Genomic DNA, 17,877 nt, shown 5'->3' on the forward strand with positions numbered 1-17,877 from the left:
AGCTCGTGCACGGACTCACGGAGCCTTCGAATCGGAGAGCGCGTGAACGTGTCTTTTTTAGTTTTAGCCCACTCATTAAAGTCAAGTGTTGACCAATTATTTATGTGTTGAGTGTGAGCAACATATATCATGTTATATAATGTAAACACACGAGGCAGTGGGTGCAGGCCTGTATTCCTGACCATGAGATGCAGGAGAGCTTCAAAGCGGAGCTGTGTAGGAGTTGGGCAGAGGATGGATCAGAGATGGGAGTGATCTGTTTGGAACGCGACCCCAAAAAAATGACACTTCCCGCAAAGACTTGTGGGAGGATGCATCAAAGCTATGACGACTCTAGCTATGACGACTCCGAGTCCAGCCGGTCAGTGTGGTGGCTCTGGTAGCTTAGCGAGCTAGCAGCAGGCTACCTCCTCCTCCTCCTCCTCCTCCTCCTCCACCTCCTCCTCCACCACCCCTCCTCACTGACAAGAAGACACCTGAACGGAGCTCTGGATGAACGTTGAGCCTCGATGCCACCCTCCGGGCTGCGATGGACACAGCGACAGCGGTGTGAGCCTCGGCTTCTAGCCATGTAGCTAGTTAATGCTCGTGTGCTTTGTATAGTAGTTAGTCCCCACCAGCACAACCACCAGTAAGTAACTAGCTAGCTATTGTGTCCAGGACAAGCAGCAGCAGTTAGCCGAACCTCACCACTACAGGAGGAGGATGCTGAGGCTGTTCGGGTCGTTGGTTCTGCTTGGACTGGCCCTGGCGTGCATCACCTCCTGGGTGCTGGACAGCTACGACACGGCTTGGCACCCCAAGCGGAGCATCCAGCGCCCCTCTGCCCGAGATGTGTCCGGGGGGGCTCTGCCACCTTATCCCGATGGCGAATTGGACAATATATTCTGGTTCATACAGGTGAGGGAGGCGTTATTCATGTCTTGTTATAGCTATATGCACTGTCAAATTGACTTGACAGAGCATTGACTTCATATCGAGTATTTATTGACTAACATTGTCAAAGCTATGAATTAAGTAGGACATGATCTAACAGTGAATTGCTGGCTATAGCTGGATTTGATGCCCTGCCAACCTATTTTAACTCCTTACAAACTGGGTCACTGACCGGAGAGCTATCATTTAAAAAATAAATCAGCTTGAGTCGACCACAGTAGTGAAGACTTTGAACTCTGCTGGTGTCCTCTATGAGTCTATGTACTGTGTACATAGTAACCTGGGTATTATACAAGGACAAGCAAGGCGGATCTGAGATAAGTACTTATTGTCACTCTGCTATGATGTTTCATCTAATATCAGGCCTTGTTAATTGAGTACCACAGACGAAAAACAGTCTAAAAGTCCAAATTTCATTCTGACCCCTCCACGAAAAGGCCTCGTTGTCCTGACCCCTTATCTATCATTTATACATTATGGATAAAAAGTGTGGACTTAGATTGTTTTTCATTCACCCATATTTTGGTGTTTTGTTTTGTTTTTTGACTCAAGGTTTCTGACATTCACATTAGCCGATTCCGTGACCCAAGACGCATTCCAGACTTTGAAAAGTTCTGCACCAAAACCATTGAGGTTATCAAACCAGCTCTGGTGCTTGCAACAGGTAATTGGTCATTCTCTCCTGCTTGTTAAGCTTGTAAAGCTTGTTTTTACACATTGAAACTTGATGCTTTTCACATAATCAGATGCCTATAGGAAGAGTCTTGTATGCACTGTGGCTGCACCTTGCCTTACCGGAGTGGGTGGGGTCCTCATTTTTCTGACTCTTAGTCATAGATCTGTCTGACAGTAGTGCTGAATGTGCTTTATCCCTGACCTTGTATCGTCAAGCATCAATATTTCCCTCTCTTTGTGTATGACAGGAGATCTGACGGACGCTAAGACAGAGAGTAAGGTTGGGTCTCTTCAGCACGAGGTGGAGTGGCAGGCCTATCACAATGTACTGAAGAGGTCCAGAGTGATGGAGCGCACAAAATGGATCGACATCCGTGGAAATCATGGTGATTAACGCTAGAGTAAATAAACGCTATGTAAAGTAAACGCTATGTAAATAATCTGTAGGGGGGAATAAATCACAAAATGTTGATTTTTTTTAAAATTACAAGCATCTCTGAACACTAGATTTCTAACAAATGTTTTCTTGCTTCCATCAGAATGAATCTCTTGCCTACATAATGAAGCTGCATGTCAGAGAATATCCTTTGTTATGTTGATATTTCCGTTGTTATGTTGATCTTGAACTTAAGTCATTTTTTCCACTGACCACCCACATATTTTGGAGCATTTATCCGAGTGCTGAAAATGAAAGCATTATTCAGCAAATCTCTAGGCCAGTTTTTCATCAGTCTAAACCAACACTGCATAATGCTGTTCCTTGAACTGAACGAGCATCAGAGAAACAGATTACAGCATATTGGAGAATGGAAAGAGTCCATTGTCCATTCAGCTGTTTATTGTAGCATCATATGAAAAGAGCCCCCCCTCCATTATTGGATCGTGGGCTATTAGATGCGAAACAAGATATCCCCACTTTGGTACAGACTAGAAAAATCCATGGTATTGTATCTGTGGAGGCATTTCCTTTCCTGACAGATATTCTTATACTATTGATCACATCTATTTAACAAATGTCCTGTCAGTTTGTCATGTTTTTTTCTTCTTCTTCTTCTTCCTCTTCTCTGGTAACGACGAGGGAATGATGTCGATCGATATCTCAGACTCAGAGTAACACGAGGAAATGTAGTCGTGGAATTAAACATCCATTGTCTCGAAGGAAATTCTTCATGTGAATATTGGACTGTTCTTTGGTTAAGACATCCCCATCCACTGTCCCTCTGGACACACACATAGCCCTCCTGCCCTGGGATTGAATTCTGCTAGTAGGCTACATTCCCTCCTTTGAGCTGTTACCCTCTGTTTTCCTATAAACGGCAAGGGAACTAAAAATAACTGCCCTCTGTCATTTTTATAATTGGTCTGGTCTGTCCTGTTGGTGTTCATAACAGTTAAATGTCACTGGGCTCTGATGTGCTTGGAGCTCACTGTTCAGTGTCTTACCCCATTTCCGTTCTCCCAACAGATGCCTTCAACATAATCTCGTTGGACAGCGTCAACAACTATTACAGGTCTGTAATATGGTGTGGTCAATACACCATTACACCATGTTCTAGAAGAGGGCCTAGGCATTAACTGAAGCTTGCATATGCATGCAACTATATCTAAATTATATATATTAGTGGTGTCAAATAATTGATTCAACAATGCATCGCGATGCACGATTCTGCATCGATGCAGCAACATGACATAATCGATTATAGCATATTATACTGTAAATACAATATTATATAAATGGTAATATTATATCATTCTAAATAAAATATGTTGTTCAGTATATTTGACTTCTTTTATCGACGGTAATATAGCGTTTTGACCTATGCAGTCTTCATCAGAGTCATGCCTCTGATGAAGACCGCATAGGTTATTTTCTATACGCTCCAGTGTCCTCTCCTTCTGCAATGTTGTGCAAGAATTGAAAAAATTGAAAACACCTTGTGAGCTTGGCTATTTTCACTATTTCTGAACTATTTAGTCTATAATGACATATATGATTGATTGATTGATTGAATACTTTATTAGTCGGAAATGTAAACATACCTAAAAAGGATGCCAGGTTAAAAGTAGTTGACATAGAGCACCGAAGTTCTGACGTAACTCACTCATCCCTTCGATTCCCCTGGTTCGCGGAAGTAATTTCTCTATGGAGAATAACATGGGGTGATCTTAATATCGTCTACTATAAGCGTTGTGGTCCAAAAATAAACAAGCTGTCTCGGCGTTATTGTCAGGGAGGTGTCTCTGTATCGTTTGCAACAGTCAGTCACTCATATATGATACAGTCTGCTTCTAGCGAAAATCTAACTAATTCAGCAACAGTAACATTAGCGTTTTCTCTCAGTCAGTTCATTCTTCATATCCATATGAGTGAAGCGGCCGGGGTGACATGTTTATTTTTCAAACACAGTTGTTATATGAGGCGATCTAAAATCCCCCCTATGGGGATTACAATGCAACTAAAAAAATACATGAACCTGGGGACTGACGCCCTCTACTGAAAGTGACGTCAGACTTCGGTGCTCTATTAGATGATTATTTAATTTAATTTATTAAAAACGTTTTTTTTTAATGTTGAACCCGTAAACTGAAAGTATGATTCGTCTAGTCTTATCTGACTGTTTGTAAACCATAGTGCACATCTCTGTACTGTGTTGCCTGTCTTTGAAACATGAGTGGTAGCAGGCCCATTTATTGACTTTAATCCAAGCTATCTGAGCTATCTGAAAGACAGAAATAGAAGCCTACGTGGCCAGACTGCTGCTCCTGTCCTTTTGACATGAACAATATTTCATGCCTCAATTGTTCTGTTGCTCTTGAAGCTGATTGATGTCACGTCTCATTAATGTTTCTAATGTTGTGGTCATCTCCTGCAAGACAAATTCCCTCAGAGGCATTAGAGGCCTCATTCATTCATCTCTATAGCTTCGTGAATTAGATTATCCTCGAGATCATTCTGGAAGCCAGCCGCTGGCTCAGTTCCAAACTGTGCTTTTTGCGAACGCAGTGATTGCGAATGCAGTGAGCCACTTACTATGACAGCAAGGGCTGAATGTCTGTGTGTCCCGCTGTTACACCACCCGCCCGCCACCAGAGGGCGCAGCTGTAGCACACACACACACACACACACACACACACACACACACACACACACACACACACACAGGGCGCAGCTGTAGCACACACACACACACACACACACACACACATACACAACCACACACACACGAGCTGCGTTCGCTTCCCGCGTTTGCGCGTCTTACTTGTGTTTACTACTTTGACTTTCTTTACTTTGATGTTTCTCTAGAAAGTACTCGGCTAATCAGAAAGTTGGCTCCTTCCATTATGTTCACAAAACTCCCTTTGGAAACTATTCCTTCATCTGTGCTGATGCTACCCTCACACCAGGACCCAAGAGGCCATATAACTTCTTTGGGATTCTTAACCAGGTAGGCCCGCTGGGTGGGAGAGTGGAGCAGAAGAATAACATAATAAAATGCAATCAGTGAATAATATATAAGCTGTAGGCATAAGTAATTTACTCCCTCGTTTATTAATTTTGGATCTGTTTTAATTTTGGATCTGTTTTAATCCCTGCCACTCTGATCTGTCTGGTAAAAATGCTTTTTCTATACGTGTGTGTCTGTGTGTGGCTTAGAAAGGTATGCAAATAATTCTATACCTGCTGTAACTACAGTGTGTACTATGGTGAGATGGTTGAGTGCTCCTCTGTGAAAATGCATCACTTACTGTACAACAAGCACAGAGTGACAAAAGCTCCTCACCTATGTTTTACCCCTGCCAATGGCCCCCAGACCCAGATGAACTTGCTTGCATCGTTTAGGGCTGAGAGTCGTAGCAGCAACCAGTCCATCTGGTTTGGTCACTACACCACCTCTACTGTCATCTCTCCCTCTCCCGGAGTCAGGGACGTGATGAGGTAACTAACAGTGGAATGCATAAATTAATCGGTATACCTCCGCTAAGGCTGTTGTTCTACTGTTCTTATACTGTTACATATCAATTGACACATAGTTTGCTTCATGTGGTGTACAGTATATACAGTACTGTAGTTAAGTGTACCCCCCCCCCCTCCCCCCCATGTGCAGCTCAGCTGTCGCTTATCTGTGTGGACACCTGCACACTCTGGGAGGTTTGATGCCAGTCTTACACAGCCGACACCCCCAAGGTACCCTGGAGCTGGAGCTAGGGGACTGGATGGACAACCGCAGGTAATACAGCATGACATTCATTATTCCTTTTTTCTTTCTTTGGTTCTTTCCTTCCATTTGTCTTTTTCACTTTCTTTGCATCTCAATTTGGTACATTTCGTGTAGGCTCGATTATTTTCTTAATGATTATTTTGTAATTCATCGAATAATTGAGAATCGTTTGAGAATGGATTTCTTTATATGGATCAACGAATCGAATAATTGTAATTTTAAGTGTTATTTTTGTCAGGCAACAGTGTCAGAAATAGTCAATATAGCCGGTCTTTATTTTGTTTTGTATTGACATTATTTTTTAAACGTTTAGCCTTAAATAACGATTGATTATTAATTGAATATTTTATAAATCGACCGATTTTTTTAATCGATTAGGTTTCATGAACTGTTTCACACCCCTTATTTCATGGTTCATTCCTGCAGGTATAGAGTTCTGGCCTTTGACCATGACATGCTGAGTTTCTCTGACCTGACGTTTGAGCAGTGGCCTGCTGTGCTCATCACCAACCCAAAGGAGGCACAGTACCTGCACCCTGGCCTGGAGCCTCTGGGTCGAATACAGAGATCAACGCACATCAGGTCTCCCCTCTGTGTGTGTCATCCTGAACCGTGACAGACTCCCACACTACTGCCCTCTCCATCTTCTTCAAACTATGCATTATCTGTTGATTTATGTAAAAATGTCCAGCCAGTGTTATCGTTTATCATAATTATAATTGACCACCTGTTCGTCTGCATGACTATAATATTGTATAGGGATGTGAGTATTCAGGATCTTTGCTTTAAAGTTCCGTTTCCTAGACAGTACATGGACATTGATTTTCTTCGTTTCCTGTTGCCCTGCCACCCCAGTACAGCTTTCTTGTTTGGTTTACATCAGCTTTCACTACTATTCAATTCTAACTTCTGTTCCTCCTGTTTTCCACCAGAATTCTGGCCTTTTCTGACGCTCCGGTCACGGCAGTGCATGTGAATGTGGACGGGGAGCCGGTAGGAGCGGGTCGTCCTGCTGGGGGCCCTCTGTATGTCGTGCTGTGGGACCCCTCTCTCTACCTCACTGGACTACACAGCATCCGGGTCAAAGTGGAGGTTGGTACTGTTCTACTACACATGCTGAGACTCTGGAATGGTTTGTTTATTTGTGTTTGACGTATGTTCTGTGCAATGGAATCATGACTATGATTTGTGTGTGTGTGTGTGTGTGTGTGTGTGTGTGTGTGTGTGTGTGTGTGTGTGTGTGTGTCAGGACTCTGCAGGACGGTCAACAGTGCGGGAGCAGGAGTTCACCTTGGAGGAGGACCTGTCGCCCAGCTTCGGCCTCTTTCAGTCCTTCATCCTCCTCACAGACCACTACATCCTGGGCCGTGTGGCCTTCATCATCATCATGCTGCTGAATGTCGTTACACTGCTGCTCTTCAGGTTCCTCCCTGTTCCCTCTGGCAGAGGTCAGTTACACCTCCCATCCATCATCATGGCAGCCTCGTAAAACGAGGATCCGTTCTCCTCAGCCATTCACTTCTTCTCCTTCTGGACACTAATGTTATATGTCAATTTTTGTTTTATTACGGCATGTAGAACAGACAGGCTTTGTCTATCTCTATAGCTATCTCTGTCTCTATATGTGTATCTGTCCGCACATACAGTAGACCAATCACAGCACAGCTGTGTGCCACATGCATTGAACGAACCACACAGCTCAGCTGATGCTGCTACTCTGTACGTCAACCACAGCACTGGGACAGAGTCTGTAATATTTACAACTTGTTATCAAATCAAAGAAAACACACACAACATGTTGAATTATTAAATAGCATCTTTTTTTTTTGCAAGTTTCGGATAGTGTGCAGGACACTTTTCTTTGATTTGATATCATAGATTCCTTTCTAAACAGCCATGGCATATTGAGCAAAAACCTGCAGTAGCCAGTGAGAGTGAGCTGACAGAGAATCGTCTCACCTCCAGCTTGAGCTGCAAAATGTATAAATCATGCTTTTTCCGTCTTCTCAACCATGACTTGTGGACCCCAGGAAGACTAGTGACCGCAGCAGCGGAAGCTAATGGGGATCCGAATAAAGAATAAAGATAGATTAAAGAACTATCAAAATAGTATTTTTGGTCACTATAAGTAATTTACTGCCATTCCTCTCCAGCATCTACAGGGCTGTCCTCTCAAGCTTGCTTCTCCCTGCACCTGGTCAGTAAGATGAACACCTTCTACTATTCTCTACTGCTCTTCAACCTGTGTACGGCATTGGGTGAGTCCTTTGTGTCGGTCAGACAAGAGTAGGGTGTACAATACATTTTGATATTGTAAAAGTTCTTCTTCTTCTGTCATGACGGCTGTCGTGGGCTTGTTCTGTCATCCCACAGGCCCGTGGTTCATAGGAGAAATGATAGATGGGCATGGTGGTGCCTGCTTCGCATTTGGAGTATTCATCGATGGCCACTTCCTGGAGGGCAGTCTCACTTATGTTGTTGGTGTCATTCAAGTAAGTAGACCTTTCTATAGATGGTGTGGAGTTTTCATATTAACACTGGTGGAATGTGTTGACAGCAGCATTCATGGTGTGCAGCTATAAAGCTGAATTCCTTCCTCCCTGCTTCGTGTCCAGCTGCTCTTCTTCAACATGCCTCTCACCTGCTACCTGTGCTGGAGCCTGAACCAGCGCTGCCGCGGCAACACCTTTCGTTCCCACTTCCTGCGGCCAGGCTGCCGCTGGCGGACCCTCGCGGTGCACGCGGCCATGCTGCTCCTCCTGACCTGGCAGGCCTACTCCTGCTACTTCCTGTTGGAGACTTACGGCCCGCTGGCCTTCTTCCTGTCTCCGGTCCGCACGTGGGCGCTGGGCCTCAGCCTGTTTCTGGTCTACCGTGCCTGGTCTGGCCCGGCACCTCATCTCCGTGACAACAGCAAGACCACCTCTCCCTCTTGACAGTAACATTTGTTTTTATTTTTATTTTATTTAGTTGCACTGTGCCAGCCCAGTTCTCCTTGAGCCTCACTTACGTTTAGCTGTTTCAACCGTTTCAAATGAAATGGGTTGCCATGGTGGGCAGGCTTTTATTTGTATTCCCCAACACTGGTCTGTACAAGTAAAGCAGATCAACTTATCATGAATGATATTTCCTTTATGTCTAATTACAGGGTTTCCCAAACTATTCCATGCCAAGGACCTCTCTGGCTGTGGCCCCTATTGCGGAATCACAAAAACAAAGGAAATGTTTGTCAAAATTTGGTGAATTACTTCCCTAAAATATTATGAATGCAAAATAGGGATGCTATAGGTTTAATTGAATTTGAATTGATGAAACTTTTTATACCTATATTTCCTCTCCTTTCCAATTAGCACTGCCCCTATGAAAGCCCCCACTTTGAAAACCACTGTCCTTTTACAAACCGTTTCAGCTCCAACACAGGTCCTGTAGAACCTGAGGAGTGCAGGACACACGAAGACATAATATTTTGAGCATCACAAACAACATTAATATATTTCTACAGCTATGTTAAAAAAACATCAGCAACCAGTGAATTATTATAAAATCGCACACTGTATTTGTGGCCTTAGCGCCATTGGATTTTTTATTTTTTTTATTTATTATTATTGTACTGCTTTGCACGTTTCTGTGCTGCGCTGATTCCGGTGAAATCGAGAGCCATTACAGAAAGCTCAACAGACTGCTTCCAGTGAGTCTGTGCGGCACTGGCGGTTCACCCAGCAAAGCAAATCGAACATTCATCCATCCTAGTTGACGGAATATACAGTTTAGTGAATACACAAGCTGTAGAGTTCGTCTCATTTGTTTATATCTGTAACTATGTGCGACATACTGCACAAACCACAGAGTTGCATGTACAAATTTCTTAGTCAGTCATCAGAGCATAACAGCATTGTCATAGACAATCTCAAACAGGAGCACGCACAATTTAAGTGCACAACAACACAGAAGCTCACAGGGGAAATGCATGACACATGACATGACTATTATTTCATCTTTGTGGAGTGTGGACACTGTGGGTGAGGATCGCCACACAACAGCAGTGTGAAACAAGTCTAAAAATCTATTTTTACTCTCCTCATGGTTATATATTTTGTCATTGCACTACCTACATGCCACCCCCATTCCACACACAGCATTTGTACTCCCTTCACCTGTCTTTCACCTCCTTCCAAAGTCACTTTATATCACTATCCTGTTTCTAGGTAGTATTGTTTTAATATGCATGTTATTGTTTCTGGCCATGTTCATAGCATGTGTACAGTGTAAAAAGAAAAACTATAAACTTGGATATAGTGAAGGAGGATATATAGCGTTTTGCTGTATGGGAACTGGTCTTCTGTATACAGCAGATGATACTACTATATGAGAGCTGTGTTCTGCCATCAGCTGTGTTCTGATCTAGCACTTTTTTGGAAGGGTTGCCTTGGCCAACTGCCACCTTACCTCTGCCAAAGGATGAATAAGAGCTTCAAACCCATTCTCCTCACTGTTGAAGGCTGAACGTGCCAAAGCACTGACCCCCCCCTGTGTTTACTGACACATTGGTGACCCTCAATGAGCAAGGAGTATAGTGTATCAACACCAACTGATATGTAGTTGACCGGGGTTATGTTCTTTACTTTTCCCTCGTCATCAATCTCTTGCCCCCCACCACCCCACCCCAGAATGGGATGCTAGGGTTCAAGTGGTTACATTTTATACAAAATGTTTATTACTACTAGTACATATTTAGTACACTTACACACAGATCAAAACAGTACTTAATTCATCTATGAATATTTAAAATATGGTGTGTGTGCAAACCTTTTTGCCTGCCTGGGCAATTGAAAATTGTCCTGCCGTTTAATTTCTGGACTACTGTATTGTAATGCCAAACATGATGACACAGAGGCTGGCCTGACTCATACTCCTTGCTAAATGTCACACTACATCAGCTGTGCGTTTCTCAGGAAAGTGAGCACTTGAACATTAGGCTGGACCCAGTAGTTTTTCCAGTAACTGATGTTTTTATACTGCAGTAGCTCAGTGATAAACCATGTTGAACAATGTAGACGTGTGGTGGCTAAAAATAAGTTTAAGAAATGATGAATGTGATTATAGCTGTGGTGAAATGAGATGCACTTGTATTATGCCGTTTATTTATTTTGTTTGTACTACTGTGTGATCCCATGTCTGTATCACTGCACTTGGTGGGGATCTTAATCTAGGAGGATTGTCCTCCCTTGCAATCAGTCTGTTTAAGTTAAGCAAAGAATATGAAGTATGAAGTAAAATGTTCCAGCTTTGTTTGTGAAATCATCCTTGTTCAGAATGTAACTTCCTTTTGTGAGTGTGTGAGAGCAAGCAACAGTTATGTATGCAACTACAGATCTATTCTGGGTGACCATCAGAGGCAGTGTTTCTAGCACTGGATGCTTCCATCTCGTGCATGGGCTGGTTGACAAAGACAAAGTCACCTGGGACGACAGGTTACACGGCCAGTATAAAAACCTAATGTCCGTTTACAAAAAACTAATTTTTGCTAGCCTTCAGAGTGACTATTCTGGCAGTCATGCAGAATTCATAGTTGCATCCATAACTCTCGGTCTATATTTGTTTAAAATGTATTTTATTTTGTATTCAAAGCTGTAATAAGACAAAACTTATACATCCTAATTCGAATCTGCAAGGACATTGGAACTTGGAAGCTACTGGGAATTATGTGGCCCATCACAGCTTATACCACTGGACCACTGTATTTTTTTTAAAGCCATGTGAAATGGACCATGCCTTCAATTATGGCATGTTTTCCACCTGTTTCTCACAGATCTCTTGATTATATTTCTGTTTTGAGAAAACCTTTTAAAATCTGTATAGATGCTCATTCGGTACCTCTCAAATGTTATCTGACAAGTCCACTGGGGGGCAGTATTCTCAGATCAATGTTTTTTACTTTTTTCCCCATTTGTCATTATGCTAATTCCAAATCCCTCTGTCACTGCTGACCCCTACTGGTTGTTCTTGGAGAGGGTGGCCTCATGGACCCGGGCGTTTTAATGTAGTGACAACCACAGCCTTGCTGCTGCAATACACCTGATGTTGATAGCTGCTTCTTTTCACCTGACAGTGAGGAGTTTCATTGGGAGGGCATAACCCATTCAGAGGAATTCGTTCTCAGTTCCACTCCCTGCTGAACAGGCACCCCAACAAACCTGCAGTGACAGAGATTGCCATCCCTGCCCGGGATCCTATTGAAAACACGACCAACTGTGTTCATTGGAGTGCCCGGCCCAAGCTGAATGCACCGTGGAAGATTCAAACCCCAGTCCCTCCACGGTGGTGGGGAGGAAATGTATCCTTGCGCCACCCAGTGACCCGGACATCCTGATTGGATCTTTCTTTTAGTTCAGCTCAGTTTCCCCATTTTTATGCATGGGACTATTATTTTTCAGCATCATCATAAGCACCAATGCCTTGTCTAAAAGGGATAAGCCTCACAGCTCTACTGTCATCAGCACGAAATGCCACCAATCATAAACTAGAGACAATTGTTTTGTACTGTACATTGAGGATTAACCACCAGAAAAGTTCACTTTGACTGTACGGACTGATGTAAATCAGACTTTTTCCACATCCTCTTCTGTGGTAAAAACGACTACTTCAATATATATATATTAAGAAATCAATGATTTTACACATGCCACATGTTTTAATTGTGACAAATGAGAGGAAACCACAATTTGATTTCATGAATGGTTTATAGTGCTGTGGAATAAATTGTTCATTATGATAAATCAGATGTCCAGTTTTTTATATTCATAACATGAAAGTGCTACTATAATCCTTTGTCATTACCACAATACTTTGCCCACTAAAGTATATCAATTAGGCCTATGTAAACTGTAACTACTGCTATAAGACTGATTTACAACTCATTGTTTTTATTGTACGTGTAATTACAGTGCAAGTTCAAATTCTAAAATCAGTGATTGCATAAACTTCCAAATTTACAGCTAGTTAAAACTATTCTGAATTCAATCATTTCATATACTGTACCCCCGGCAGAAGTGTTAGCAAATATGACAGTATCTCTTCATAGTGTGGGTGCTTCAATCACATCTTAATGATCTGCTTGCCAATGTTTCCACCTTTCATCATGGAGCAAAACGCCTCTGCAAAAGAACAAGAAAATATTTCTGTATTGATTTGAATTAAATTAATTTCCAAAAACAAAAACATCACTGCTTTGAAAATAGTCACTTGATGAAAATAGTCACTTGATGTACAGTAAAGGAAGAAAATGGACTGCATATCTTTTTTTCGTACGAGTGAATACACCAAAATAAACATTTCAACAGTAATGATAAGGTAATAAATTATCACACATTACCTCCCGTATTCTCAATGCCATCCACCACCGTTTCCAAGACCTGATAAATGCAGACAATTATTAATGTTGGGCAAGTAGTAAAGTACACACACACACAAACAGAAACACACACAAACACACACACACACACACACACCCCTCACCTTCAATTGTCCAGATTTAACCCAGTGGCTGAGCTGAATGAGGGCAGCATCAATTTCATCCTTGTAGTTCAACACCATGAATCGCTCCCTAGTGATATTCCTGCTCTGTAGAACTTCCTGCGTTTCCTTGCTCAGAGGCGGAGGGTAAGGCACATCCTTGTTGTATTGAGATATCTGACCGCACAGGACCACATGACCACCATCATTCATCTGTAGGTGGAGGGGAAGTGGGGGAAAGATGAGCGTCCACCACTTCTACACAACTGACAGACGTGCAGATGCATGAGGAATATGCAGTTCAGCGAAATCTTCCAACCCCCATATGTCATCTATTTCCTGCAGTAAAAGCTATACTTGAAATGATTATTATAAGGAAGTTCTTGGATCCAAGTAGGTGTAGTGTGTCCATAACTGTACCTGTGCTATTATAGTATCACTAATGGGGCCTCCCACATTGTCAAAGTAAACATCTATCCCGTCAGGGCAGCACGTCCTGAGCCTGGTGGAAATGTCGTCCTCCTGACGATAGTTGACTGCCGCAGAGAAACCCAGATCCTCTACGAGAACTTTACATTTCTCATTGGAACCACAGATCCCCACCACCCTCTCACAGCCATCCAGACGCCCTATCTTGGATAGAAAGAGAAGGATGAGATTTTTTTAAATATTATTAGGGTTTCACTTCAATTTTCAAGAACATTTCTTGTCACATGCACATTTTGTGTTAACACTTGATGTTATGTGAAAATGGCTTGCTAGTATTGTCCACGGTCCTATTAAATAATATATATATGCTTAGTATTGCCAAGTAAATGCTTACAAGGACTCAGGAACACTGTTAATAAGGCTGCCAAAGCAATTTATAGGGCTGTAGAGGGATAAATATAGAAATCTCCCCAAATCACGAGAAGTTCATAGTAAATTAAAATTAAAATACAAATGCCTGGTCCTTTCCAAATTATTGCAGGTCTCTCAAGTTTCTATGGAAAATTGTAACAAAGTTGGAAAGCAGATGCTCTTTACTCAATATTGTAAAAACAAAGTAAATGGCTTATTAACATTAGTAACATTCAGAAGACATTTGGCCTGGGTACACTAAGAAAGATGTCACATTTTAGATTAAAACCCTGCATGTGTAAAGCATGTGAATAAAAAAAAAAAAAGTGTTATATTCACTTGTATGCTATATATAAAATGCATTATTATTGTACACTTTGAATTTACCTGCCCAGCTATGGACCCACAAGCCCCAGCTGCTCCGCTCACCACCAGGGTCTGATTAGCCCCTTTGACCACATGACCCTTCTCTCTCATGCCCAGAAATGCAGTGAGGCCTGTCATGCCAACTGCACCCAACAAGTGGGACAAATGCCCGTCTACGGACTGGGGATCAACCTGTGGTAGAAAGATTATGACAGTTTGAGTGCACGGCAAAAGCTTGTGTTAATTTAACCTGATGCCGAATCTAATGTCTTCTAAATCCCAACAATTCTCTCTGTTTTCAGTAGTTCTCAAAACGTTTTCATGTCTCAAAATATGTTGTTCCAGGGACACCCAGAAGCAAAGATTTGAACAAAAGAAAATCACACCTGTGTGAGGGGCGCTCTTGTCATCATACCTCATCACAAAGATTAAATTCCCATTAACAATGAAGCAATAGACAGTGGTCCGGGTGCATGTCACATATAGGCTTTGGCCTGACAGCGCGTCGCTGTTCGAGTCCTGTTTATGATGACCTTTGCTGCATGTCTCCCCCTTCCTGTCAGTATTCAGTTGATACTATCAATAAAGGCAGAAAAGCCAAAAAAAATCTTTACAAATAGACATGTTACGTCATGATGACAAATTATCATCGCCACAAATATTTGTATCAGGACACTGTCTACGATGATAAGAGCACCCCTCACTTCACACAGGTGTGATTTTTATCCTCAATAAAATTTGCTCAGCCAATCAAATCACCGCTATGGGTGATCAGCCAAATCATCGCTATGATTCACACAAACACACAAAGCTGTTTGTGTGAATGTTCTCTTGAAAAATGACACAGATGCTTTCCCGGAAAGTGCATAAATTGATCTGTAAATTTGGGGTATGGGTATGGCACACATAGTGGCAGACCGGCAGTGCAACATGGTATAACCTAGATCTAACAAAAACCAAGCACTGTATACATACACTAATATTACCTTTTGTACACAACTTGCTTTTATAACATTATGGGTCTGGAAAGGCCACATAAACGAAGTCACTGTATCTCCCTCAGAAATGGTGTTGCAGCAACTGGACTCTACCACCCCAACACCTCCACCATCCACACACTCAGACAGGGCCCAAGGTGTCAGGTATTCAGCACCTGTGTCCTCATTCATACGACATCTCTAGAATCACACAATACAAATGGTGTCATAGAATGGTTTAGCTTTAGGGATGCAACACTTATAATCAATTTAACAAGTGATCTTGAAGATCAACTACTTTCACTATTTCTGTGCGACACTGTTGTGACAAACAATTAAATAGGGCTCAAGTGTTTCATCAGACAAATCGATTTAGTCTACTATGAACAATCAATTAGATGTTTTTGTTGATATATAAACTATTATGCAACTTCTCGATTATTCAATCATCAAAAACATTATTGACAAAAGACAAACCAATAAGAAGATAATCAATAGTTGCATTGGATATCAGAGATGGGTTTCTTGCTTATGATTTTGCAAAACGAGAGCTCTAACTGCTTCTGGTGTGAAGCAAATCTGTTGCAGAACAATTAAAGGAGCACTTCCCCCATTTATTAATACTGCTTATTGCTCCCAAACCTATGATTGTTTCATAAAAAATAATGCAGATGTAAAGTTACCAATGAACTTACCATGTAAGGGTCGACAGAGAGGTAAAAAGTTCGCACGAGGACCTCTCCCTGTTTCAGGTCGCGTGATAGAGTAGCGTTCTCAAGGCGGAAATTGTCTGGAACTGGCACCCCATTTGTACCTTAATTAAGAGAAGGAGTTACAGAAGTTAGAACTCTATAAAAGTTGGTAACAACCTGGTCTACTCTACATACATTATACATACCGCATGCATACATACATACCGGGTCGAGAGTTTAACACCACTCTTTGCACCTGCAACATATTCACACATGCAACGACCGACGCCTGAGAGTCCTCGAGAATCAATTCACCAAACTCTTAAGACAGGAGACACGGTACAGCCGTTATAAGCAAGCACGGTGCACACTGTAGCCAACTAGCTGCTAAAATACACAGCCGTATCATGTGTCCGTTGTGATTACTGTTTACCTAGCCATGGTTCACACGAGCGTCATGGCTTAACTTCCGCCTGTTTTACGCGATCTCTACATTTACATTGTAAACGTGTACATAAACATTCAGATCCCAAATATAAAGTACTCGCCACATGTGCTACGGGTGTTAGAAATTTGCTGGTACAGTGATTAGCATTGCTGCCTCCCGCGTTGTTTAATAAAAAGCATTTTTATCCGAGCTGTTTTTTTGCCATTGGCTTTCAACTACGCGCCCCTATCGGTCGGGAGGAGTCTCAGGAGTGTGGCACTATCGGTGTGTTCGATATATTCACGCTGACCGCACTGCCAATACAGACTTAATAGGCAAGTGCGCTCCCGGTGTGGAACTGTGTATTTCCCAAACGAACCCCGTTTGAGAAAAGTAGCCGGGGCGCTCGGATAAATATGCTTTTTATTAAACAACGCGGGATGCAGCAATGCTAATCACTGTACCAGCAAATTTCACAACACCCGTGGCACATGTGGCGAGGACTTGAATTTTAAATCGGAATGTTTATATACACGTTTGGACTGTAATGTAGAGATTGCGTAAAACAGGCTGCAGTTGCGCAATGACTGTCATGATAATCATGACAGTCATGTTTCAGGGCTACTGTTTATCATGACTGCCATCTATCGACTAAGGTGGCGCAAGGCCGCAAAGGTAGCATTGTGCAGGGGAAGAAATGGAACGCGGCCTCGCTCTGGCACTGTTGTTATGTCTGTCTGGCTCGCATGCATAATCGGCCAGTTTATCAAGAGCGCAGCGGATGAACTGATTCAACAACAGCAAACTGCACTCGAGCAGGCCGGGTGCTTTTGTAACAGATCGTTCCCTAACAACAATAGAGGATTATTATTTCGTTAATCGTTGCTTTTTTTGGTCCCGGTGAAGTTTAGATTTTTATGGACGTTTCTTAAAAGAAGTGGAACTGGGAAGTGAGTGACGCTTTGCTGAGGAAAGGAGGGGGGGGGGGGTAAAAGTTTCAGGGGGTTTCTTCTGTCATCTAACGTTATAACACACACAGCTGCAGCGGGCAGCAGAGGAAATGTTACAGCACAATGGGGATAATGGCGTGAAACAAGACAACAACATGTGTGCGTCGTATCATGCAGAGGACATCGCGTTATTAGGATTACATGATGTAAGTACTGGAAATGCATGGTTTAATATATGTATGGTAAAGCTCGAGCCTCGATGCCTTATGTTGTTCATGTGCA

General features: G+C 42.4%; 3 protein-coding genes across 6 annotated transcripts in view; 2 read left to right on the forward strand and 1 right to left on the reverse strand.

Moving 5' to 3' along the window:
• Positions 1-242: 242 nt before the first annotated feature.
• Positions 243-11,120, forward strand: tmem62 (transmembrane protein 62). The gene is made up of 14 exons (XM_083792176.1): positions 243-547; positions 661-900; positions 1,489-1,600; positions 1,860-1,997; positions 3,077-3,122; positions 4,916-5,057; positions 5,424-5,548; positions 5,718-5,840; positions 6,258-6,413; positions 6,764-6,923; positions 7,081-7,279; positions 7,985-8,089; positions 8,205-8,323; positions 8,447-11,120. The coding sequence occupies exons 1-14, from the start codon at positions 530-532 to the stop codon at positions 8,765-8,767; spliced, it is 2,004 nt and encodes a 667-aa protein (XP_083648302.1). The 5' UTR covers positions 243-529; the 3' UTR covers positions 8,768-11,120.
• Positions 11,121-12,552: 1,432 nt separating this feature from the next.
• Positions 12,553-16,785, reverse strand: ptgr2 (prostaglandin reductase 2). 3 transcript variants are annotated; one of them, XM_083792178.1, is made up of 9 exons: positions 16,652-16,785; positions 16,444-16,539; positions 16,222-16,340; positions 15,536-15,727; positions 14,571-14,741; positions 13,764-13,976; positions 13,347-13,556; positions 13,204-13,243; positions 12,553-12,985 (listed from the first exon to the last, which is right to left on the reverse strand). In XM_083792178.1, exons 2-9 carry the CDS (start codon positions 16,481-16,483, stop codon positions 12,927-12,929), a joined length of 1,044 nt encoding a protein of 347 aa, XP_083648304.1. In that variant the 5' UTR covers positions 16,484-16,539; positions 16,652-16,785; the 3' UTR covers positions 12,553-12,926. The 3 variants fall into 3 exon arrangements, with proteins under 3 accessions (XP_083648304.1, XP_083648303.1, XP_083648305.1); XM_083792177.1 differs by lacking the exon at positions 16,652-16,785 and having other exon boundaries at positions 16,444-16,633; XM_083792179.1 differs by lacking the exons at positions 15,536-15,727; positions 16,652-16,785 and having other exon boundaries at positions 16,444-16,637.
• Positions 16,786-17,470: 685 nt separating this feature from the next.
• The window catches only part of mideasb (mitotic deacetylase associated SANT domain protein b), a 29,655-nt gene continuing 29,248 nt past the window's right edge, over positions 17,471-17,877 (forward strand). For both annotated transcript variants that reach the window (XM_083791506.1, XM_083791504.1), the window contains exon 1: positions 17,471-17,801. The gene's annotated coding sequence lies outside the window, so the exon portion shown is untranslated. The remainder of the gene's footprint in view (positions 17,802-17,877) is intronic.

Source organism: Protomyctophum parallelum (assembly GCF_964188405.1).
Source record: "Protomyctophum parallelum genome assembly, chromosome: 20".
In the NCBI taxonomy this organism is placed as follows: domain Eukaryota; kingdom Metazoa; phylum Chordata; class Actinopteri; order Myctophiformes; family Myctophidae; genus Protomyctophum; species Protomyctophum parallelum.

Excerpts from the sequence above, each read along its gene's own strand:
- tmem62 (XM_083792176.1), top strand. Across the intron at positions 1,998-3,076 it reads CGACATCCGTGGAAATCATG|ATGCCTTCAACATAATCTCG; the intron begins GTGATTAACGCT and ends TTCTCCCAACAG. Across the intron at positions 7,280-7,984 it reads CCCTGTTCCCTCTGGCAGAG|CATCTACAGGGCTGTCCTCT; the intron begins GTCAGTTACACC and ends ATTCCTCTCCAG.
- ptgr2 (XM_083792178.1), bottom strand. The coding sequence starts at position 16,483 with ATGTTGCAGGTGCAAAGAGTGGTGTTAAACTCTCGACCCG. Across the intron at positions 13,977-14,570 it reads GTGGGTCCATAGCTGGGCAG|ATAGGGCGTCTGGATGGCTG; the intron begins GTAAATTCAAAG and ends TTTCTATCCAAG. Across the intron at positions 13,244-13,346 it reads TTAAATCTGGACAATTGAAG|GTCTTGGAAACGGTGGTGGA; the intron begins GTGAGGGGTGTG and ends TGCATTTATCAG.